Consider the following 25,823-nt stretch of genomic DNA (forward strand, 5'->3'; position numbering starts at 1 on the left):
ACTCTAGTATATATACTCTTTATTATTTATACTCTGTTATAAAGAATCAGTAGTACAACTGTTTCTTTGAGATTTTAATAATTTATAAATAATTAGGTTGTAATAAATGATGCATTATTGATGAAACGCTTGAACTTTAACAGTGTAAATATACTCTAGTATTAATACTCAAGTATTTATACTCTGTAGTATTCATTCATACCTGTAGTAATATTAATACTCTGTAGTATTAATACTATTTACTATACTCTGTAGTACTAATACTCTGTAGTATTAATACTATTTACTATACTCTGTAGTACTACTACTCTGTAGTATTAATACTGCAGTAACTTGTCTCAGCTCTGGCAGCACTGAATGATTTTTGGGGAGAATCCAGATAATTTCTCCTCCGTGAGGTTTAGATTCGTCATCGTCAGAACATCACAGGCGAGTTATATAACACACACACACACACACATACATGCACTCAAACTCACACACACACACACACACACACACACACACACACACACACACACACACACACACAGTACATGTTCCAATACAAACCAGATCTCATAGAGAGAAAGTTGAACAACTAGAATAAACATTAATTAGAAAAATAAAATCATCTAAACTGTTAGATCCTCAGATGTCACAAGAAGAGCAACAACACACACACACACACACACACACACACACACTAATTATTGAGAGACCAAAAACATTTAATGACATTTCTGTCTCATCTCCACCCTCTCAGGGCTTCGGAAGCATAATCCACAGACCAATGGGTTAAGTCACAGTAGTAGAGGGGTTGTTATTTATAGAGGGGTTGTTAGTGATGGTAGAGGGGAGACTACATCATATATATCATTAAATACCTGGGGGGGGGGGCACGTAGACAGTCCTGGACCCCCCATGTGGACTTCATCTAAAGAAGTGGACAACCCCTCTATAAATAACAACCCCTCTACTATCATTAACAACTTGACTCTGAACCCTAAACCTGCAGATAGTCTGTGTGTGGAAGACGAGGGGGAGAAACTGGGGGGCAAACGTTAGTGATGAAAACACAATTAATGGAGAAAAATGTTCCAGTCTTCCAGGACTGACATGCAATATAGCCTATTATTATTGTTATCAATAGTATTAACATTACTGTTATTAATATTAGTATTATTATTGTTAATGTTATTGTTAAAGGATATTCTGCCTGTGTAACTTCCTAAAGGTCAAACTGAACACAAAATATGAATAATTTCTTCACTGTGATTTAAAGACTAAATGAAAAATATTCATAACAACTTGACATTTGTAATTTTTACATTTAAAATGCCAGATTTACATTATACAGCATAATTCATTATTTATATTATTAATGTAGATTTTAACACAGACTAAATGTCATAAGTTATTAAGTCATTGTATAAACTTTAGTCTGTAAATATGAATGATGCGTCAGGTAAGTGTAGATTGTGAAAGGGTGAGCTACCGGGGCGCCCACCGTGAGGACACTTTGAAGGTCATCTTTTCTTTTTCTTGAACTGTTTGAGTTTATTTGATGTTTTTAATCTCTGCCATTAATCCAGTTTTTAATATTTTAATGTGTGTCACTGAGCTGCTCTTTTAAATAAAGGTTGATCGAAGCAATGTTTTAGTTTATTAAAGGGTAAAAATAAGCCCCGAAGGAGATTAATCAGTAAAAATAAATAAAGAGAATAAAACATGTTTGAACGTTTTTTGAATTTGAAAGTTTCACAGATGGGCATATTAAATACATATATATTAATAATATATATTATACATTTGTTAAAGCTTCATTACAACCAGTCAGAAAAGTAACAGCTGGACAATAATGCTTTACATAAATGATCTTATCTTTCAATGAAACAATACAATTTAAAACAAATTAAACCATTATATCTTAACGTTTTTAAGCTTTAATCATTTCTTTTTACATTATTTTCATCCATGTTTATTTTTATTCTATTGACTTTTATTCATTGATTTCTAACATTAATTGTGGGAAATAATTAATATATATTACAGGGCAGGGGGGGACATGAAGCTAAACTGCTCATAATAATTAGAAATTGGTAATGAATGAATAATAAAGAGTGTACATATAATAAAGCAGTGATTATGTTCCGTAATAAAGGACAGAACCCCTTCTCGAATGTGGATTATTTGATGTTACTCTGCACAGATTCTCTCATCAGCAGATTTAAACTGCTTTTACAAAAACCTTCAGATAATGAAAATATATTCTGAACTCGCAGCTGTCGGGTTAATCGAGGTCAACACCGAATGTTCCGCAGACTCGATTCTTTCAGAATATAGTCGCTAGGAGGTACTTCTATTTAATATAATATTTAAATTCAGTGAGGGTACCTGTGGTTAGTTCAAAGTTTGTAATTCTGTCACTTTGACTTTGTTTCATCTTCAGTCAGTGCAACACAGAAACAGAAAGAAACAGGAAGTTCTACCAAAACAAAAGCCTTTTATTTTATTACAACAAAAATCATCAGACTGTTTAAACGTGTGTACTGTCTGTGTGTAGTGTGTGTGTGTACTGAGTGTGTGTACTGTCTGTGTGTACCGAGTGTGTGTACTGAGTGTGTGTACCGAGTGTGTGTACCGAGTGTGTGTACTGTCTGTGTGTAGTGTGTGTGTGTACTGAGTGTGTGTACTGAGTGTGTGTACTGTCTGTGTGTGTGTGTGTACTGAGTGTGTGTACCGAGTGTGTGTACTGAGTGTGTGTACTGAGTGTGTGTACTGTGTGTGTGCACTGTGTGTGTGCACTGTGTGTGTGTCTATGTGGGCTTGGTGAGCAGCTGGCTGGAGAACTCGTAAAGATCTTTGTTGACTTTCTTCAGAGTCTGAACTTCTTCTTCCAGTTCGGAGACTCGAACCTTCGTGTTCTCTCCGTCACCAAACACCGACTGGAACATGCAAAACAATATTAAAAATAATATTTAATATAAATAATGAATGATTACAAAGTGCTAATAACTGATAAGAATTAAAGTCAGCAGAGTGTCGCGACTCTTCAGGCTCTCTGTGACATTTTATATTTCTGTCTCTGACATTTAGTCTGTTTACAGTCTGAGTCACATGATGGCCTGAAGCCCCGCTCCCTCACCTTGTCCGTCACCGCGTTCATCAAAGAGTTCAGCCTGTCAGCTTTCTGCAGGTACGTCTGCTCCTCCTCCTGAAACATTTCAAAATAAAAGTTCAGCCTGTCTGAAACATTTCAAAATAAAAGTTCAGCCTGTCAGCTTTCTGCAGGTACGTCTGCTCCTCCTCCTGAAACATTTCAAAATAAAAGTGTCAACACGCCACCTGCGCCTCACCTGTGTGTAGAGCCCTGGGCGGACACACACCTCTCCGGACTCTCCGCCCTCCGAGGTGTGCAGGTGGCGGCTGAAGCGTGGCAGAGGGACGGCGGGACGACTGTCGGGCAGGAACATGTTCGCCGGAGCCGCCATGATGATGGCGTTTGTCACCGGACCTGAAGGCATAGACAGGGAGTGACGTCAGAGGACGACAGATACCATAATTCATGTGACCATCAGCAGGTGCCTGACGCAGCTCGGAGCAGATCACACGGAGGACATTTCTTCAGTTTGTGACCTGAAATAACCGGAAAGCTGCAGCAGAGATCGTGCAGCGCTGCTGACCTGATTATTTCATATCATCTTTTATTTATGTCAGGGAGCCAACATGTCTTCCGTCAGCGCTGGCCGTCTGCTCCACATTCACTTATTCATACATTTATCGATGTGTCCGTCGTCTGTATGAACTCTTTGTTTCTTCTGATTAAAGGAGCTCCAGTAATATTTACTTCTATAACTGAGGCTCGCTGATCAGCTTCATGTTCTCTGACCTCCCAGGAAACTCTTTAAACTCACAGAAAACTTTTCATTGAATTTTCAGAGTTTCCATGCAAACATTTTTACATCCATGCATCGTCTACGCTGACCGGGGGTCGGGTAACTTTTTGAACGTTTTGGCGCTGCCACTCAGGTTTTAATGTACGGACTGGGAGTGCACATTTTATATTTTAATCTTCAGGTACAACAATAAATAATATCAAACTCCTACTATAAAAACCAGTTCATCACATTCAGGCAGGCGACAGGATCAGTAACTATAATGTAAGTTAATATAATGTAATAGCGGTCCGGACACCTTTTAAAACAGAAAATCTGATTTATTATCAAAATCTGTCGAGTGCAGAAAAAGTCAAAGTTTGTGTTTTTAAATGTCCTAAAGTATTAAAGACGTCTGACTTCTTCTTCTTGTATTTTATATTCGCCTGAACGAGCTGAAGGTCGGACTGAACATCAAACTTTCATCACAACTCGGAAACCAAACTGAAGAAACAGAGTTTGAACTTTAGTTTGAAACTCTTGAGACTTTTAGGTGCTGCAGTCAACTTCAGGAAGAAACGCTGCAATGCTGCAGCTGAATGTTTGTTTTCACATTCAAAGCTTCAAATGATTGTCGTGTTTTAAAGTGATTTGTCGTCTTTGTTTATTAAATCAACTTTCTTCAATGAATAAAACTTGTCAGTGAAAATGTTTGAAGCAGAAGATTAGACTAACACAATAAATAGTAATCATTTAAACCAGGGGTGTCAAACATAAGGCCCGGGGGCCAAAACGATAATATGATAAACTCATAATATTGTTGAAATTGTAACTTTCTTTCTTAAGAAAATTCAGGTTGTTCATGTTTTGTAAAAAGATAAAATGTGAAAGTTTTCAGAATTAACTTTTTTGGACTAAAACGAAGGGAAGAATTTGGAGTTGTTATTTACAGGTTATTATGTTATGATTTTACTGGAGATAACATTCCACACAAACATGAAAACAAATCCAGTGCTGAAAAGAAAACAGATTCAGCTCAGCGTCACTTTAATCCGAGAATTTGGTTTGACCATGGCCTGGATGTAGGAAGGGGCTGATCCATTCACAGCACGGTGGACCAGCACCAGAGTCTGGCTGCTACTGGTAACCAGTGAAGGGAGGAGCAGTGCATTGTGGGAGAACTGGGGGGGGGTTGAAGACCAGTCAGGCTGCTGCATGGGATGGGAGAGCCCTTCCCCAGACGGAAAAGCAGTTCGGTCTTGTAGAGGTGGAGCTTCAAGTGGTGTCAGACATCTACTGAGAGATGTCAGACAGAAGGAGCCCTGAGGTACCCCAGTGGTGAGTTGCAAGTTACTCTGTAGGTCCTTCAGGTAGGATTCAGCAGGGAGAGAGCAGAGCCTGAGACTTGGAGGGTGTAGAGGAGGATCTGGTGGTTCACTGTGTGGAACGCAGCAGAAAGGTCCAGAAGGATGAACAGAGGAGGGGGGGCTGCTCTAGCAGTGTGAAGTTCCTCAGTGAGAGTGAGGACAGTCTCAGCTGAGTGGAGCCTTGAAACCAGATTGGTGCGGATCAAGAAGGTTGTTCTGCTGAAGGTAAGACGAAAGTCGACTGAAGACGCTTGGGGGGGCTCACTGCTGCCTCTTTAAGACAGTTGGGAAGCAGCCAGTTGTTCAGAAATTGTTGATGAGATGGTAAGAAAGTCCGATAGACTGGAGAAGGTGAGAGGGGACAGGGTCCAGAGGGCAGGTGGAGTGGGGGCAGAGGTAACGAGGGTTAGACCTTCATTTGGAGGGGGGGGTCGGTCAGTTAGTACAGTTAGTAAGTTGGAAAATGAAGAGCGTGTCGTCTATTTTTTTTAAGAAGTAGTTGATAAAGTGGCAAAAGGTAAGAAGGAGGTGGAGGACTGAGGGGGTCGAGGAGATAGAGAAGAGTTTCTATGGGTTGAAGAGCTTTTTGCTTCAGAAATAGAAGAAGAGGAGAGAAGAGTTTGAAAGGTCAAGAGGTCGTCAGGGTTTTTTGATGGTCCTGTCAGCACAGGTTCCCCTCCAGCTCCCAGGTTGGAGGACTCAGCTGCAAGTTGAGAAGACAGAGAGGGGAACAGATAGTCCAGGGGGACAGAGTAGAGAGGGAGAGACAGTAGAGGGTCACAGAGAGGCTCGAAGTGGTTTCTGGTGAATATGAGGTTGAGGGGGCTGCACCTGTGTGAGTGACACACACACACACACACACAGTGAGAGAGCAGGAGGAGTTGTGTTCTCGCCACTTTACTTCAAATGTTCTTTTGCTGTAACAAGGTCAATTACCCTGTTGTGGGACTAATAAAGGATTTCTGAGAGGAGAGACAATAAGTCTGTTGACTTCTCTGACATTGAAGTCACAGAGAAGAACAAGCGGACGCCATTTTCAGGGATGTTAGAGAGGAAAAACCTCCCCCAAAGGACCCGGAGGACGGGAGAGAACAATGTTTAATGTAACCGGTAACAGGAAGTTGTCTGCAGTTTAACAGGACAAATATCATGAGGCAGATTGTATTAATATAATTACTACTTCCAGCAGGGAGGTCTGTAAGCCAGCAGGATTGCACAGACCAGATCGATGGTCATGAGGCGCGGTGCGAGGGGGTAATACGGGCCGAGAAGAACACGTTACATAACGGAGAGGATCAGACTCTTTGTCACTTTGGTTAACATTGCAGGATGCAGCATGTGGCCTTGGTGGAGGTCTGTGCTCTCAGAGTAATCTGTTGGCTGTAGAAAGTCTCCGGGTCTCCTGTTGTTATACTTTAGTCAGGACTGAAGTCCTTTGTGATTTTGTGTTTTCTGTGCATGTTAAGAATTAAATAACGTGTTTTTTCTAGTGGAGTGTAAAATTTGCACTTCAGATGCATCTGTGATAAATATCCATGTTTAATATTTAATGCCTTGCTCAGGGGTCAGTCTTTATATTCTGCAGTTCGTCTTAAGGTTGTGAACATTATTCTGTTAGCTTGACTAAAGTCAATTCATCTAGTCGAATGTCTGGCTTCCCACCGACAACATGAGCATCTTTAGTTTCTGTAAACCTAACGAGAAATAACTTATTTGCACGGATTGTTTTCATAAAAGAATAAAATGCTCTCAAACCCTTAAGAGGAGCACCACTTAATATACGTGGTGTGTTCAGGTGTCGTGTGATAAGTTCAGGTGATGCTCATGCGACGCGCTTAGGTGTTGTGGTGTGTTCAGGTGCATCAGTTCAGTGTAAACACTGTCTGCAGATGAAGGCGTTTCCTCTGCAGTGCGTTGGCAGCTCTTCAGCCTCCGACGCTCTCAGTCTGATTTATGTCTCCATGTTGGACCACATTTAGACCATTAGTGTAATTCCCGCAGCCGCAGCCAAGCGGACGATCAATATTTGTAATTGAGCGAGATAATTAGCCAGTCTCTATTACCACAACAAGCAAGAGATATACTTTGACTTTTCAGTACAAACCTGCGCCTTCCATGAGTGTATGCTCAGAGGAAGTGTTTTATTTATGATTTACAGTATGTTGAAGAGGGAAAACCTTTTAAAAACGAACCTGGACATCCCATAAAGAATCAGACAACAGTAAAACATTTAGCTTTAACAATTTCATCAGATTAAAACATTTTCCCACAGAGGAGATATCACAAGAGATCATTAAAATGTCTTATGGACCAACAATCCAAAATATATAAAATATATGTCTTAAGTTTTTGATTTCCCTCCTCAACTAGGAGCGGGGTCGTCTGTAATATTATTTTAGAGTACGGCGTAAACCTGCTCTATATACAAAGTGTCCTGAAAAGACTGTTAGGAATTTTAATAGACCGCATATAAGAAGTTGCCATCTTGTTTTTGGAACCAGCAGTGACATGTTACACTAACTTTGAGGTGAAAACACAAACTGTGAAAGAGTGAAAGTTTAAGATGAAAACACAAACAACCACCTGTCAATCACAGACTGCCCCGCCCTAAAGCAGACGCTGCTTTATCCTCTATTTTAAATGTTTCCATAAGTTACTAAATGAACATCATGTTGAAGAACATGAGGAGTCTCCTGCTGGATGTTACAGAGGAGTCTCCTCCTGCTGGATGTTACAGAGGAGTCTCCTCCTGCTGGATGTTACAGAGGAGTCTCCTCCTGCTGGATGTTACAGAGAGTCTCCTCCTGCTGGATGTTACAGAGGAGTCTCCTGCTGGATGTTACAGAGGAGTCTCCTCCTGCTGGATGTTACAGAGGAGTCTCCTCCTGCTGGATGTTACAGAGGAGTCTCCTCCTGCTGGATGTTACAGAGAGTCTCCTCCTGCTGGATGTTACAGAGGAGTCTCCTGCTGGATGTTACAGAGGAGTTTCCTCCTGCTGGATTTTAAAGAGGAGTCTCGGCCTGTTGGATGTTACAGAGGATTCTCCTCCTGCTCAATGTTACAGAGGAGTCTCCTCATGCTGGATGTTTTAGAGGATTCTCCTCCTGCTCAATGTTACAGAGGAGTCTCCTCATGCTGGATGTTTTAGAGGAGTCTCCTCCTGCTGGATGTTACAGAGGAGTCTCCTCCTGCTGGATGTTACAGAGAGTCTCCTCCTGCTGGATGTTACAGAGGAGTCTCCTGCTGGATGTTACAGAGGAGTTTCCTCCTGCTGGATTTTAAAGAGGAGTCTCGGCCTGTTGGATGTTACAGAGGATTCTCCTCCTGCTCAATGTTACAGAGGAGTCTCCTCATGCTGGATGTTTTAGAGGAGTCTCCTCCTGCTCAATGTTACAGAGGAGTCTCCTCATGCTGGATGTTTTAGAGGATTCTCCTCCTGCTCAATGTTACAGAGGAGTCTCCTCATGCTGGATGTTTTAGAGGAGTCTCCTCCTGCTGGATGTTACAGAGGAGTCTCCTCCTGCTGGATGTTACAGAGGAGTCTCCTGCTGCTGGATGTTACAGAGGAGTCTCCTCCTGCTGGATGTTACAGAGGAGTCTCCTCCTGCTGGATGTTACAGAGGAGTCTCCTCCTGCTGGATGTTACAGAGAGTCTCCTCCTGCTGGATGTTACAGAGTCTCCTCCTGCTGGATGTTACAGAGGAGTCTCCTCCTGCTGGATGTTACAGAGGAGTCTCCTCCTGCTGGATGTTACAGAGGAGTCTCCTCCTGCTGGATGTTACAGAGGAGTCTCCTGCTGGATGATACAGAGGAGTCTCCTGCTGCTGGATGTTACAGAGGAGTCTCCTCCTGCTGGATGTTACAGAGGAGTCTCCTCCTGCTGGATGTTACAGAGGAGTCTCCTCCTGCTGGATGTTACAGAGGAGTCTCCTGCTGGATGTTACAGAGGAGTCTCCTGCTGGATGTTACAGAGGAGTCTCCTCCTGCTGGATGTTACAGAGGAGTCTCCTGCTGGATGTTACAGAGGAGTCTCCTCCTGCTGGATGTTACAGAGGAGTCTCCTGCTGGATGATACAGAGGAGTCTCCTGCTGGATGATACAGAGGAGTCTCCTCCTGCTGGATGTTACAGAGAGTCTCCTCCTGCTGGATGATACAGAGGAGTCTCCTCCTGCTGAATGTTACAGAGGAGTCTCCTGCTGGATGTTACAGAGGAGTCTCCTGCTGGATGTTACAGAGGAGTCTCCTGCTGGATGTTACAGAGGAGTCTCCTCCTGCTGGATGTTACAGAGGAGTATCCTGCTGGATGATACAGAGGAGTCTCCTGCTGGATGATACAGAGGAGTCTCCTCCTGCTGGATGTTACAGAGAGTCTCCTCCTGCTGGATGATACAGAGGAGTCTCCTCCTGCTGAATGTTACAGAGGAGTCTCCTGCTGCTGGATGTTACAGAGGAGTCTCCTCCTGCTGGATGTTACAGAGGAGTCTCCTCCTGCTGGATGTTACAGAGGAGTCTCCTCCTGCTGGATGATACAGAGGAGTCTCCTCCTTCTGGATGATACAGAGGAGTCTCCTCCTGCTGGATGTTACAGAGGAGTCTCCTGCTGGATGTTACAGAGGAGTCTCCTCCTGCTGGATGTTACAGAGGAGTCTCCTCCTGCTGGATGTTACAGAGGAGTCTCCTCCTGCTGGATGTTACAGAGGAGTCTCCTGCTGGATGTTACAGAGGAGTCTCCTGCTGGATGATACAGAGGAGTCTCCTCCTGCTGGATGTTACAGAGGAGTCTCCTCCTGCTGGATGTTACAGAGGAGTCTCCTGCTGGATGTTACAGAGGAGTCTCCTCCTGCTGGATGTTACAGAGGAGTCTCCTCCTGCTGGATGTTACAGAGGAGTCTCCTCCTGCTGGATGATACAGAGGAGTCTCCTGCTGCTGGATGTTACAGAGGAGTCTCCTGCTGCTGGATGTTACAGAGGAGTCTCCTGCTGCTGGATGTTACAGAGGAGTCTCCTCCTGCTGGATGTTACAGAGGAGTCTCCACCTGCTGGATGTTACAGAGGAGTCTCCTCCTGCTGGATGTTACAGAGGAGTCTCCTCCTGCTGGATGTTACAGAGGAGTCTCCTCCTGCTGGATGTTACAGAGGAGTCTCCTCCTGCTGGATGTTACAGAGGAGTCTCCTCCTGCTGGATGTTACAGAGGAGTCTCCTCCTGCTGGATGTTACAGAGGAGTCTCCTGCTGGATGTTACAGAGGAGTCTCCTCCTGCTGGATGTTACAGAGGAGTCTCCTCCTGCTGGATGTTACAGAGGAGTCTCCTGCTGGATGATACAGAGGAGTCTCCTGCTGGATGATACAGAGGAGTCTCCTCCTGCTGGATGTTACAGAGCAGTCTCCTGCTGGATGATACAGAGGAGTCTCCTCCTGCTGGATGTTACAGAGAGTCTCCTCCTGCTGGATGATACAGAGGAGTCTCCTCCTGCTGGATGTTACAGAGGAGTCTCCTGCTGGATGTTACAGAGGAGTCTCCTCCTGCTGGATGTTACAGAGGAGTCTCCTCCTGCTGGATGATACAGAGGAGTCTCCTCCTGCTGGATGATACAGAGGAGTCTCCTCCTGCTGGATGTTACAGAGGAGTCTCCTGCTGGATGTTACAGAGGAGTCTCCTCCTGCTGGATGTTACAGAGGAGTCTCCTCCTGCTGGATGTTACAGAGGAGTCTCCTCCTGCTGGATGTTACAGAGGAGTCTCCTCCTGCTGGATGATACAGAGGAGTCTCCTCCTGCTGGATGATACAGAGGAGTCTCCTCCTGCTGGATGTTACAGAGGAGTCTCCTGCTGGATGATACAGAGGAGTCTCCTGCTGGATGTTACAGAGGAGTCTCCTGCTGCTGGATGTTACAGAGGAGTCTCCTGCTGCTGGATGTTACAGAGGAGTCTCCTGCTGCTGGATGTTACAGAGGAGTCTCCTCCTGCTGGATGTTACAGAGGAGTCTCCACCTGCTGGATGTTACAGAGGAGTCTCCTCCTGCTGGATGTTACAGAGGAGTCTCCTGCTGGATGTTACAGAGGAGTCTCCTGCTGGATGTTACAGAGGAGTCTCCTGCTGGATGTTACAGAGACTGCAGCTTTAGGGCTCTTCGAGCAGCTCAGCTGACGTAAAGCTGTTGTAGAGTCAAGAGGTCTCACTCTGCTGTCAGACTCAGGTCTCTTAACAACAATCGGAGAGACTCGACCGCTTCGAGCAGACGGAAACATTGAACTGTGCAATGCTGCAGATATCAGACCCGATTCAAATCTTTCATTCCTCAGTTTGCTGCTCACTGTCCTGAACTCTGACTGAATCTCGTTACAGCTCCCAGTTATACACCGACACTCTACTCTGGATGTAATCACAGATTTGTATGCGTGTCCTAATCTGCATGCAGGTCTTTCCCAGAGTAGAAAATAATCAACTTTTCAGACTGAAAAATCGTCAGTGATGAAAACGAAAACGTTTTCTATAAATGGTTTAAATTTAGACGCCTTAGAAACTATTTCACATCACGATTCACACAAGTCTGTTCCAGAGCTTTCAGTCACATTACACAATCTTCATCAGCAGTCGTCTGATGAAGATCATGTGATCAAGAGCTGCACACAAGCTACTAAATGGACCTTGTGGGAAAGATATTTCATCATATTAATGTTTCTGAATAATGAAGTGAATGCTTCTGTTGTGACGTTTCTTCATATAATCAGGTTGTGATTTTAAATAAATAAGTGTCAGAGACTCTTGTGGTTCCTCTGGTGTTTCCCAGCATGCAGCTGAATCTGCTCTACTGAGACGAATCGGTTTGAGGAGCTGCCGTCACGGAGATGAAGCTTTCCTTCAACAGCCTGCTGCTGCGGTGTGAGCAGGAAGACCAAGAACGTGACGAAGGCGGGGGACGACCACGAGTCCGTGCGTCCAGCCAGAGGAGGATTATCGTCCCTGACGGTCCGTTTGAAGTGCGGAGGCCTTCAGCACAGAGAGGATTTGGTTAATTATAAAGTGCCAGTCATGATCACAGCGGGCGTTTCTTCTTCATGTTCCTGTCAGACGCAGCATGATCACTTATTATGAATGAGACGGAAGGTAAAAGCTCCTCCAGAGAGAGCGAGGGCGGCGGGTGAAGAGCTTCATTAATAAACAGAAGCAGAGACGGTTAGACTCTCCTCCTGAGACCCGAGTCGGGTTTACATCAGATCCACACGTCTTTGCTTCCCTCCATGACCAGATTAACACATTAATAACTGGTAATACAGCTGGAGGGCTAACCTTTGTGGGCGAGGCAGCGGATGCTCTGTTTGCTCTGCACATCCCAGAGTCGAACCGTCTCGTCATGTGACCCGGAGAGGAGCAGGGTACCGTCCATCGACACCGAGAGACAGGTCACCAAATTCCTGAGAGACATTCATAGTTTATAAGAGTTAATGTTAGGTTTGTATTTAAATGAGTTTATAAGACTTAATGTTATGTTTGTATTTAAATGACCTACCTGTGTCCTTTGAAAGCCGTGTCCCCATCGTTGTCTGACTGAAAGGATTTTTCCCGACTGAGACTCTGCAGATCAAACAAACAGTTCAAACTCTTAATCTTTATCGACACAAGCAGCAGCTCATTAGTTTACAACTCAGGTTCCTCTTCTCTTGTTTTTGTGGCTCAGAGCCATCTCTAAATGTTTATATCGATTCCCTTGAATCTCTTCAATTATAAGTTGAGTTTTCCTTTTTCTTTAACCGTTTCACATCTTGATTTAAGTCTCAACACATCTTAACAATTGAACAGTTTAACCCAGGCTAACACATCCTGGGTTGCACTGTTCTCTGTGGCTGATGATGCTGACAGGCTATTTGCTTTATTCTGTCACAAATCAAAATCACATTGGGCTCTGAGTGCTTATTTTCTGAGCCCTCAGTTCTGACTTGAGTGGGTTTGTTTGGTCAATAACGTTGTGCTTTGTCTCATAGTGGCGTTTCACATCATCACTGTTAATGAGCACCACGGTCTCTGAGCACATGAGACGCTGGTGTTGTGCTCCAGTGGGAAGGATGGACATGAATGAGTCTGGGTTGAAAGCTCTGTTGACTTCTCTCTTCTTGGGGAGCGCCATGAGTAGTTATTGTTCTCTCCCTGTCTGCCGCTCACTCGTCTCTTCGTCTGTGTTTCTCTCCCTTTCTCCGTCTTCTCTCTGTATCGCTAACTCGTCTTTCCGTCTGTCACGCGCCTCTCATCTGTCTGTATTCAGAGTCGCAATGTTTGCCTGTTGGAATGCACAGATTTGATCGGCTGAGTAGCATCACGTGGGATGGCTTAACTCGCATGTAATTGGTCTGTGAGTTTCCTGAACCGCTAAACCAGTGCTGTAAAAAACGAGTGCGGTGATTCTCTAGTTCACTCCTCTCCTTTCCTCCCCTCTGTTTATGTGTGTAGGTGTGTGCGAAGCGCCGTCCTCCGGGATACAAAGCGGAGCGAATGTGCAAAGCTAAAAAAATAAAAAGTGCCATTAAAATAGAAGTACCGGTCCGGGTCCAGGTCGGCGTCTGGGTCCTAGTAGTATGTGTGTGTGTGGTGTTTGTATGGTGGTAGTAGTATGTATAGTGTAGTAGTTTGTATGGTGTGTAGTAGTATGTATGGTGTGTAGTAGTTTGTACGGTGTGTAGTAGTTTGTACGGTGTGTAGTAGTATGTACGGTGTAGTAGTTTGTATGGTGTGTAGTAGTATGTATGGTGTAGTAGTTTGTATGGTGTGTAGTAGTATGTATGGTGTAGTAGTATGTATGGTGTAGTAGTTGTATGGTGTAGTAGTAGTATGTATGGTGTAGTAGGTAGTATGTATGGTGTGTAGTAGTATGTATGGTGTGTAGTAGTTTGTATGGTGTGTAGTAGTTTGTATGGTGTAGTTAGTAGTTTGTATGGTGTAGTAGTAGTTTGTATGGTGTATGTATGGTGTAGTAGTAGTTTGTATGGTGTAGTAGTAGTTTGTATGGTGTAGTAGTAGTTTGTATGGTGTAGTAGTAGTATGTATGGCGTGTAGTAGTTTGTATGGCGTGTAGTAGTTTGTATGGTGTAGTAGTATGTATGGTGTGTAGTAGTTTGTATGGTGTGTAGTAGTTTGTATGGTGTGTAGTAGTTTGTATGGTGTGTAGTAGTTTGTATGGTGTAGTAGTTTGTATGGTGTAGTAGTTTGTATGGTGTAGTAGTTTGTATGGTGTAGTAGTAGTATGTATGGTGTGTAGTAGTATGTATGGTGTGTAGTAGTTTGTATGGTGTAGTAGTTTGTATGGTGTAGTAGTTTGTATGGTGTGTAGTAGTATGTATGGTGTAGTAGTAGTTTGTATAGTGTAGTAGTAGTTTGTATAGGTAGTAGTAGTTTGTATAGTGTAGTAGTAGTTTGTATGGTGTAGTAGTAGTAGTATGTATGGTGTGTAGTAGTTTGTATGGTGTAGTAGTAGTTTGTATGGTGTAGTAGTAGTTTGTATGGTGTAGTAGTATGTATGGTGTAGTAGTAGTTTGTATGGTGTAGTAGTAGTTTGTATGGTGTGTAGTAGTTTGTATGGTGTGTAGTAGTATGTATGGTGTGTAGTAGTATGTATGGTGTGTAGTAGTATGTATGGTGTAGTTTGCAGACTCACCTGGCTGCACAGAGAAACCTGGAAAATGTTTCCATCGCTGCCTCCACAGAACAGGAAGTACTCGCAGGGGTCAAAGGTCACAGACATGACCTCCACGTCAAACAGGACGGACAGGAGCAGCTCACCTGAGGACAACTCCCACACCTGGAGACAGAGAGAGAGACAGACAGGTTAGACCCTTTAGACCCTGAACCTCTCAGAACAAGGGTGTTGCTATTCTCAATCAAATCAATCAATCAAAAACTTTATTGTCATTTCGAGATTATACAATGTACAATTCAAATGAAGTTTTGTTGTCCTGGCTTACTGTACAAGTGACTGAGTAATTGGTCATAAATATTTAAAAGTGTCGTGGTGCTGATGCATAAATATAAAATAAAATGTGTACTTAAAATATAAATGTACTTTATATAAATAACATATATCCACTCTATACAATATATACATGTAAGAGTTCTTAGAGAGGAGTTACATCACATTGCTCAGGAGAGAAGTTATTTCTGGTTCAATAGTCTGATGGTTTGGGGAAAGAAACTGTTGCAGAGTCTGGTTGTTCTGCTCCTTATGCTGCGGAACCTCTTGCCAGAGGGCAGCAGGGGGAACAGGCCGTGGTGGGGGTGAGTGGGGTCTTCTATAATGTTCTGGGCTCTGGTGAGGCAGCGTTTATTAGCAGTGTCTCTGATGAAAGGAAGAGACGTCCCGATGATCCTCTCTGCTGTCCTCACCACTCTCTGCAGAGACTTCCAGTCTGAGGTGTTGCAGTTTCCAGACCAGGTAGAGATGCAACTGGTCAGTATGCTCTCTATGGTGCCTCTGTAGAACGTGGTGAGGATGGGAGGGGGGAGCTGTGCTCTTTTCAACCTGGGCAGAAAGTGCAGGCGCTGCTGTGCCTTCTTCACCAGTGAGGAGGTGTGAAGGGACCAGGTCAGACTGTTTGTGAGCTGCACCCCCAAGAACTTTGTGCTGTCTGTGGTCTTCACTGCTGAGCCGTTGAGGAGTGGTGTGTGAGTCTGCAAACTACACCATGCTGCTTTTTCCTGAAGTCAACAATGATCTCTTTTGTTTTGTCAACATTCAGGATCAGGTTGTTGGTGTGACACCAGTCTGTCAGATGTTTCACCTCCTCCCTGTAGGCCAGTTCGTTGTTGTCCCTGATGAGTCCCACCACAGTTGTGTCGTCGGCGAGGGAACTGGTCGAGATTGGGGGGGAAGTATGGAGATGATATGGTCCTTGACCAGCCTCTCAAAGCACTTCATCATAATGGGGGTGAGTGCTACCGGCCGGTAATCATTCAGACAAGTGATTGGGGATTTTTTAGGCACTGGAACAATGGCTGCTGACTTGAAACATGATGGAACAATAGCCTGGTCCAGCGGGGTGTTCAAGATGTCCGTGAGGACATGGGCCAGCTGGTCGGCACAGTCCCTGAGCAGCCGTCCTGGAATACTGTCCGGGCCCACCGCCTTCCGGGGGTTAACTTTCTTCAGCGTCCTCCGGACATGCTTGGGAACAACTTTCATTGTAGTTGTGTTGTTTAGTGCCTCAAAGCGTCCAAAGTGATTATTGAGGTTGTTGAGAAAGATTGTGTTGTCCTCACAGGGTGGTGGAGCAGCCTTGTATCCAGTGATGGTCTGAATTCCCTGCCACATGCGCCTGGTATTCATGGCGTCATTAAAGAAACTCTGGATTTTTTGACCATGGGTGTGCTTAGCTTCTCTGATGGCACGGTCCAGGTTGGCTCTTGCTGATCTCAGAGCCACTACGTCACCAGATTTGTAAGCGGCGTTCCGTGCTTTCAGCAAGTCACGCACCTCCGTAGTCATCCAGGGTTTCTCATTGGCACGTGTAGTGATGTACTTGGTAACAGAGACATCTTCCATGCACTTCTGGATGTATGCAGATACAGTCACAGCATACTTCTCCACATTAATTTGATGGTTTTCAGTTGCGGCCTCTTTAAACATGTCGCAGTCTTCTACCGCTGCTTTCATCAGTAATTTGGTTTGTGGTATTGTGGGACTTTGATCCAAACTAACGAGGTGACCACAGCAGTAACGTTACACTGTGCTCAGCTTCAGTATTCATGTCTCCTTCTCCAAACCCATCAGCTGTAAGTACCTCATACAACCTCACTTCAAAATATCCCCTTCAGTTATTTCCAAACTTAGCACAGCGTTGACTCAGCTAGAGGTAGCGTTCACATTATTCATAACTTTTATTGATTTGTTTATCTTTGGTAACCTACATCACGCGAGCGGGCATTTCCATTTGAAAAACTCTGAAAAGAACGCAATTGGAGTTGGTTTTTAAACAGCTGACAGCATGGTCAGTTTTAAGCATTGTGTGTGTTATTATTCATGTAAATAAAGTTAGAACTGGAGAGAGAGGTGTAGTAATGACGTCGCCAGCTAATCTTGGACCTCAGTGTTAAAGAGCTGCTGGCTCTGCAGAACTCAGACTGTCATTACCGAAACTCCACCTCCTGTGATTTATGCCAGAGGGGATTTTACCGAGATTAAAAACAGAGTTTAAAGAGATTCATCATCCTAAACAACGAGCTCAGCGGCTGGTTAAAAACTTGATAATAAACCCCCCCCCCACACACTCACTTTTAAATCACCAACATTGCATCACAGCGAGAAACTGCAAAAGCAGAAATTATCATTTCATTAAAATCACTTTATTCTATAGGTCTTATTTAAAATGTCTCCAAAAATAAAGCGTAATCCTGTAAAAACATCCAATTCTGTGAAGCCGTGACTGAGACGGACAAAAACTCGTAAGCGGTTTACAGCGAGCAGAGAGGCTGAAAACGTGGAAATACTTTAACATGGAGAGTAACACTTGGAGAAAATGTTTATATTTAAAGTCAATTCCCCCCCAATTATTGTAAAATAAATTACATTACATTACAGGTCATTCAGCAGATGCTCTTATCCAGTGAACTAACTACAGGGACAGTCTGGAGCTGCTCAGGCCACCACCACCCTAAAATATCAATGAAATTCAACTTACTCAAATTAACTTTTTAAATAAACGTTATCCTAAAACATTTTCAAGTATCAAAGTTTCTTTTCTTTTTCTCTCTGAACTTTTGCGCTGCACCGTTTGTTTTAAAGTAGAGGCTGATAGTACCGAGCATAATAAAAACCTTCAGACTGAAGTTAGAGAGTCGGAACCCCGTCAGAGAGACTAACAGATCAAGGACCGCCGTCCCTACGTCGTCTCCCCACCGTCCCTACGTCGTGTCACCACCGTCCCTACGTCGTGTCACCACCGTCCCTACGTCGTGTCACCACCGTCGTGTCCCCACCGTCCCTACGTCGTGTCCCCACCGTCCCTACGTCGTGTCCCCACCGTCGTCTCCCCACCGTCCCTACGTCGTGTCACCACCGTCGCGTCCCCACCGTCCCTACGTCGTCTCCCCACCGTTGTGTCCCCATGTCGTCTTTGTGTAACAGAGTGTGGTTGAGAGAGAGAGAGAGCGTGAGACGGTCGTAGATGCCGGTGATTAGCAGGAAGGTTATAGCTGTGTGTGCAGTTTACTTATCTGTAAATATAAGCGGTTACGGTAAGCGCGTCATTTCCGGTTGTTAATGTTTCTGTGTTGTTGGTAGCATACTTCGGCAGCTCCAGCTTGACCCAGTTAATGTTGTTATATTCTTGATCACATCGGCTAATTACCTGTCATCTATCTAAACCTATACTTGTACTTCCTAAGCACTTACAACTCTCTCCTTATCCTCCTTCTCTTAGTGACTCTCGCTAAATCCTCAATTCTTTACGCTCCGTTCGGCTCTGCTAACGTTAGCTGCTGCAGCTCGGCAGCTAGCGATGGCATCTTCCTCTTCTGCTCTCTCCTGCTCGGTGTGTTTCATGTTTAGCTATTGCTCGGCCTCCTTTAGTGATAATGGTACGTGTATTAAATGTAGTTTATACCCAGGGTTGGAGGCGAGTTTTAGAGGGATAGATGAGCGGCTCCGCACCATGGCTAGTCAGCGGTTAGCAAGTGTAGCTGTTAGCAAGCCCCCTATAGTCGGTGCGGGTCGACCAGTGGTATCTCCTGTTAGCCGTCCCCCGGCGGGACCCGAGCAGCCGGGAGACTGGGTGACTGTCCGAAAGAAGTGTTATCAGAAGCCCACGGTTCACCACCAACCGCTTGCTGTTTCTAACAGATTCTCCCCACTCAGTGACACACCAGCTGAGAAGCCAACTCTGGTTATCGGTAGCTCAATTTTGAGATACGTTCATTTTGAGACACCAGCGACGACAGTCACGTGCATTCCGGGGGCCAGAGCGGGCGACATAGAAGCACATTTGAAACTGCTGGCTAAGGCTAAACGTAAATACAGTAAGATTGTTATTCACGTCGGCGGTAATGACACGCGATTGCGTCAATCGGAGTGTACTACAGTTAATGTGGAGTCGGTGTGTACATTTGCCAAAACAATGTCGGACTCCGTAGTTTTCTCTGGTCCTCTGCCAAATCTTTTGAATGATGACATGTTTAGCCGCATGTCATCATTCCGTCGCTGGCTCTCACGGTGGTGTCCAGATAATGATGTGGGCTTCGTAGACAATTGGCGGACTTTCTGGGGAAGGCCTGGTCTGATTAGGAGTGACGGCATCCATCCTACTTTGGCTGGAGCAGATCTCATATCCAATAATATTACAGTCTATTAGTGGACCTAATCCATGACAACCCAGAGTTGAGACCAGGACAAAGAGTTGTAGTCTTACACACTTCTCTGTGCTTCTTTCCGGGCAGTCACCCACTCAAATCCCCATAGTGACTGTGTCTGCCCCACGACCACTGAAACTAATCAAGTCTATGGTTAACAGAAGAGGAGTTATACATGAAAACCTAATTAAAATAAACACCACCGCTGCAAAAGTGCAACTAAATCAAAAAATTAAATGTGGGCTCTTAAACATCAGATCTTTATCAACGAAAGCTGGATTGGTAAATGATTTAATATCAGATAATAAGATTGATTTATTTTGTCTCACTGAAACCTGGCTGAGACATGAATATGTCTAAATGAATCTACTCCACCTGGTCATATTAATACTCACATTCCTCGAGGTACTGGCCGAGGAGGTGGAGTTGCGGCCATATTTGACTCAAACCTCTTGATCAATCCTAAGCCTAAACTAAAATATAACTCTTTTGAAAGCCTTGTTCTTACGCTCTCAAACCCAACATGGAAAACAATAAAGCCAGTTTTATTAGTTACTGTGTACCGCCCTCCTGGTCCGTATTCTGAATTTCTATCTGAATTCTCAGAATTTTTATCAAATTTAGTCCTTAAAACAGATAAAGTAATTATTGTAGGTGACTTTAATATTCATGTGGATGTTGATAGTGACAGCCTTAATAATGCATTTATCTCAATATTAGATTCAATTGGGTTCAGTCAAAATGTACATGAACCAACTCACTGTTTAAACCACACTCTGGACCTTGTTCTGGGATATGGTGTTGAAATTGAAAGTTTATCAGTGTGTCCACATAATCCTCTTTTATCAGACCATTTTTTAATAACTTTTGAAGTCCTGTTACTGGACTACAAGCCAGTAGGCAAAATATCCTACGCTCGATGTTTATCTGAAAGTGCTGTGACTAAATTTAAGGAAGTGATTCCATCAGCACTTAATACAATACCAGAACTCAATATCAATATAATGGAGGACTCCAATGCTAACTTTAGTCCCTCCCAAATTAATCATCTTGTTGATAGCGCTGCAGCCTGCGAATAACACTCGACTCTGTCGCTCCTCTAAAGAAGAAGATCATAAAACAGAAAAAGAAAGCTCCATGGCTTAATTTACAAATCCGCAAACTAAAACAAAAGTCGAGAAATCTTGAAAGTAAATGGCGTTCCACTAAATTGGAAGAATCTCGTTTAGTCTGGTTAGATCATCTTAAAACGTATAAGAAGGCTCTCCGTAATGCCAGAGCAGCTTATTACTCTTCCTTAATAGAAGAAAATAAGAACAACCCCAGGTTTCTTTTCAGCACTGTAGCCAGGCTGACAGAGAGCCACAGCTCTACAGAGCCTTCTGTTCCTATATCTCTCAGTAGTGACGACTTTATGAGTTTCTTTAACGATAAAATTATAATTATTAGAGACAAAATTAATCTCCTCCTGACCTCAATTGGTAATGACTTAACTTCAACTGTTGGAATTTTAAAAACATCTGTAACTCCTGAAATATATCTAGACTGTTTTACGCCAATCAACCTTAACCAACTAACTTCAACAATCTCATCGTCTAAACCATCAACCTGTCTTTTGGACCCGATTCCAACTAAACTGTTTAAAGAAGTTTTACCCTTAATTAACACTTCGTTATTAAATATGATCAACCTGTCTCTATTATCTGGCTACGTACCAAAATCCTTTAAAGTAGCTGTAATAAAACCACTTCTTAAAAAGCCTAGTCTTGATCCAGAGGTTTTAGCCAACTATAGGCCGATATCTAACCTACCCTTTCTCGCTAAAATCCTTGAGAAAGCAGTCGCAAAACTGTTGTGTGACTTTTTACATAATAATAGTTTATTTGAGGTTTTTCAATCTGGATTTAGAGTTCATCATAGCACAGAGACGGCACTGGTGAAAGTTACCAATGACCTTCTATTGACATCAGACAAAGGACTTGTCTCTGTTCTTGTCTTGTTAGACCTCAGTGCTGCTTTCCACACTGTTGATCAGGACATTCTACTACAGAGACTGGAACATTGTGTTGGCATAAAAGGAACCGCACTAAGCTGGTTCAAGTCCTATTTATCTGAGCGATCTCAATTTGTACTTGTTAACGATAAATCCTCCATGACAGCCAAAGTCAGTCTTGGAGTTCCGCAGGGTTCTGTACTTGGACCGATTCTATTCACCTTATATATGCTTCCTTTGGGCAATATTATAAGGAACCACTCTATAAACTTTCATTGTTATGCGGATGATACCCAATTATATCTATCAATTAAACCAGATGAAACCAATCAATTGGCTAAACTTGAAGCATGCCTTAAGGACATAAAAACTTGGATGTCTAGCAACTTTTTGATGTTAAACACAGACAAAACTGAAGTTATTATACTTGGCCCTAAACGCCTCCGAAACGCATTTTCTAATGACATAGAAGCTCTGGATGGCATTAACTTGGCCTCCAGCACCACTGTAAGGAATCTTGGCGTCATCTTTGATCAAGATCTGTCGTTTAACTCCCACATAAAACAAATCTCAAGGACTGCCTTCTTTCATCTACGTAACATTGCAAAAATAAGACACATCCTGTCTCAAAATGATGCAGAAAAACTAGTCCATGCATTTGTTACTTCAAGGCTGGATTACTGCAACTCATTGTTATCAGGTTGTCCTAAAAAGTCGCTTAAGACTCTTCAGTTGATCCAAAATGCAGCGGCACGTGTATTGACTAGAACTAGGAAACGGGATCATATTACTCCTGTATTAGCTGCTCTGCACTGGCTCCCAGTAAAATACAGAATAGAATTCAAAATCCTTCTCCTGACTTACAAATCAATTAAAGGTCAGGCTCCAGCATATCTTAAAGATCTCATAGTACCTTATAAACCAACTAGAGCATTACGCTCCCAGACTGCAGGGTTACTTGTGGTTCCTAGAGTCTCTAAGAGTACAATGGGAGCCAGAGCCTTCAGCTATCAAGCTCCTCTCCAGTGGAACCAGCTTCCAGTTTGTGTTCGGGAGGCAGACACACTCTCCACATTTAAGAGTAGGCTAAAAACTTTCCTTTTTGATAAAGCTTATAGTTAGGGCTGGCTCAGGTTTGCCCTGGATCAGCCCCTAGTTATGCTGCTATAGGCTTAGACTGCCGGGGGACACCTCCCTGCTCTCTTCCTTCTCTCCCTCTCTATCTGTATGCATTTATGTAAATGTATGTTACTAACTCACCATCCGGGGTATCATCCCCGGAGTGTCTGTGTCTCATGTGGCAGGTTGCCACTGATAAAGTTTACGTCAGGATCATGAATCGTGACAGCGCCTGCTGACCTGGTCCTGCTGGACACCGGGAAGCCTTATTGACATTTTCCTGGATTCATCCAAACTTTCTATTTCTTTTTTTTCCAACACAACATAATTTCTGTCAAATGTTGTATTTGTACTATGTTGTTTATCCTGTACACACGACATCTATTGCACGTCTGTCCGTCCTGGGAGAGGGATCCCTCCTCAGTTGCTCTCCCTGAGGTTTCTTCCATTTTTTCCCCTTTAATTTTGGGGTTTCTTTTAGGAAGTTTTTCCTTGTGCGATGTGAGGGTCTAAGGACAGAGGATGTCGTAACCTGTACAGTCTGTAAAGCACACTGAGACAAATGTATAATTTGTGATATTGGGCTATACAAATACATTTGATTTGATTTGAAATAAATACTTCAACTTCTCAAGACCCAACCTGAGCTCCACCTGCTGATTAAAGTGACGAGGGTTAGCCCCAAAGTGAGCAACCACTCTGGCTCACTTAAGGCGGATTGACCTTTAAGGTGGTCCAGATATTCTCACTGCAGTGACAAAGCCGCTCCTCCAACTTTTTCTGAGCAGCAATGACCTCAATCCAAACTGATTCTATTAATAGAACAACTCAGAGTGTAATAAAAGGTTTTTATAAAGAAGGACCGTCTGCCACCGCATGGCGACCGGCCAATCAGACAGAAGAGGTCGTAGCCTCGGGACGATTTATCAGCACTTCATTAATTCACTTCCTGTTAAGTAACTCTGTGAAAACATCTCTACGATCTGTCCACATATTTCATCCACACTTTTATTCTCTCACAGTAACACTAGTCTGCTTTTCAGCAAACCAAACCTCATTTAGAGAAACTCTGTTTTCAAACAGACAGGAAATAAAGAACAACAGTCTCATTAAGATGAAGTCTCACCTTGACCGTCTGGTCTAAGGAGGCGGTGGCGACTCTGGCCTGAGCTCCCATCAGGCCACAGTGCAGGTCTGTGATTGGAAGAGAATGGCGAGACAGGACGTGACGCGGCTCGGGGGTGTGGCTTATATCTAGCTGGATCACACTGAAACACACACACACATTAAAAATCACACATTAATTATTGTGTGATGTGTTGCCACGGTAACAAACTGCCCACCTGTCAGTGTTACAAGCACACACACACAATTTAGGTTAAATAAAAACATAATTAATTAACATTAAACTGTACGCAGACTCAGTCCAGTGGAAAACATTTTTTGTTTTCTCAATTAGAAAATAGAAAGCTATTACCTGCACAGACTCCACACCAGAGCCAGATTGTCTTTTCCTCCAGAACAAAATGGCTGCCGTCGTCCGTGAACTTCAGACAGGTGACGTCCTGATAATGACGACTGAGGACAGATAGCAGCTTACCTGTGGATACCTGGACCAATCAGACAACAGACGTGGTTACATCTGGACCAATCAGAGAACAGACGTGGTTACATCTGGACCAATCAGAGAACAGACGTGGTTACATCTGGACCAATCAAGAGAACAGATTTACATCTGGACCAATCAGAGAACAGATGTTACATCTGGACCAATCAGAGAACCGATGTTGTTACATCTGGACCAATCAGAGAACCGATGTTGTTACATCTGGACCAATCAGAGAACCGATGTTGTTACATCTGGACCAATCAGAGAACCGATGTTGTTACATCTGGACCAATCAGAGAACCGATGTTGTTACATCTGGACCAATCAGACACACGTCGTTACATCTGGACCAATCAGAACAGACGTCGTTACATATCTGGACCAATCAGAACAGACGTCGTTACATCTGGACCAATCAGAACAGACGTCGTTACATCTGGACCAATCAGAACAGACGTCGTTACACCTGGACCAATCAGAACAGACGTCGTTACACCTGGACCAATCAGAACAGACGTCGTTACACCTGGACCAATCAGAACAGACGTCGTTACACCTGGACCAATCAGAACAGACGTCGTTACACCTGGACCAATCACAACATCGCGGGGGCAGCAGCTCCAGTAGTGAACCCCAATCTTCCCTTCTCCGGGCCACATCCTCCAGCTCCGACTGGGGGATCCTGAGGCGTTCCCAGTGAGGAGATATAATCTCTCCACCGAGTCCTGGGTCTTCCCCGGGGTCTCCTCCCAGCTGTACCTGGAACACCTCCCTAGGGAGAAGCCCAGGTGGCTCCTTACTAGATGAACCACCTCAACTAGCTCCTTTCAACGTAAAGGATCAGCGGCTCTACTCCGAGTCTCTCCTGATGGCTGAGCTTTCACCCTCGCTCACGCCACCCGCCTGAGAAAACCCATTTCGGCCGCTTGTACCCGTGATCTCGTTTTGTCGGTCATGACCCAGCCTTCATGACCATAGGTGAGGGTAGGAACGAAGATCGACCGGTATATTGAGAGCTTTGACTTCTGGCTCAGCTCTCTTTTTGTCACAACGGTGCGGTAAAGTGACTGCAGTACCGCCCCATGCTGCTCTGATTCTCCGGCCAATCTCTAAAGCTTGTAATAAATTAGACTCATTTTTTTAATCGCTTGACAGCCCTGTAACACTGTTGTAACACTGTGCTCTAACACTGTGCTGTAACACTGTACTCTAACACTGTACTGTAACACTGCTGTAACACTGTACTCTAACACTGCTGTAACACTGTGCTGTAACACTGTGTTGTAACACTGTACTCTAACAATGTGCTGTGACACTGTACTGTAACACTGCTGTAACACTGTGTTGTAACACTGTACTCTAACAATGTGTTGTAACACTGTACTGTAACACTGTGTTGTAACACTGTACTCTAACAATGTGCTGTGACACTGTACTGTAACACTGCTGTAACACTGTGCTGTAACACTGTGTTGTAACACTGTGTTGTAACACTGTACTGTAACACTGCTGTAACACTGTACTGTAACACTGCTGTAACACTGTGC

General features: G+C 43.8%; 1 protein-coding gene across 1 annotated transcript; it reads right to left on the minus strand.

The window, feature by feature from the left end:
* Nucleotides 1–2,696: 2,696 nt before the first annotated feature.
* Nucleotides 2,697–25,193, minus strand: wdr18 (WD repeat domain 18). Its single transcript, XM_029427826.1, is given in 10 exon segments — nucleotides 2,697–2,927; nucleotides 3,128–3,196; nucleotides 3,339–3,496; nucleotides 12,518–12,642; nucleotides 12,738–12,802; nucleotides 14,874–15,017; nucleotides 23,794–23,935; nucleotides 24,145–24,190; nucleotides 24,193–24,277; nucleotides 25,176–25,193. Coding segments are annotated over 10 exon segments (981 nt in total). The 3' UTR covers nucleotides 2,697–2,798.
* Between the last annotated feature and the right edge of the window lie 630 nt (nucleotides 25,194–25,823).

The sequence above is a fragment of the Cottoperca gobio genome, unplaced genomic scaffold, assembly GCF_900634415.1.
Source record: "Cottoperca gobio unplaced genomic scaffold, fCotGob3.1 fCotGob3_381arrow_ctg1, whole genome shotgun sequence".
Classification (NCBI taxonomy): domain Eukaryota; kingdom Metazoa; phylum Chordata; class Actinopteri; order Perciformes; family Bovichtidae; genus Cottoperca; species Cottoperca gobio.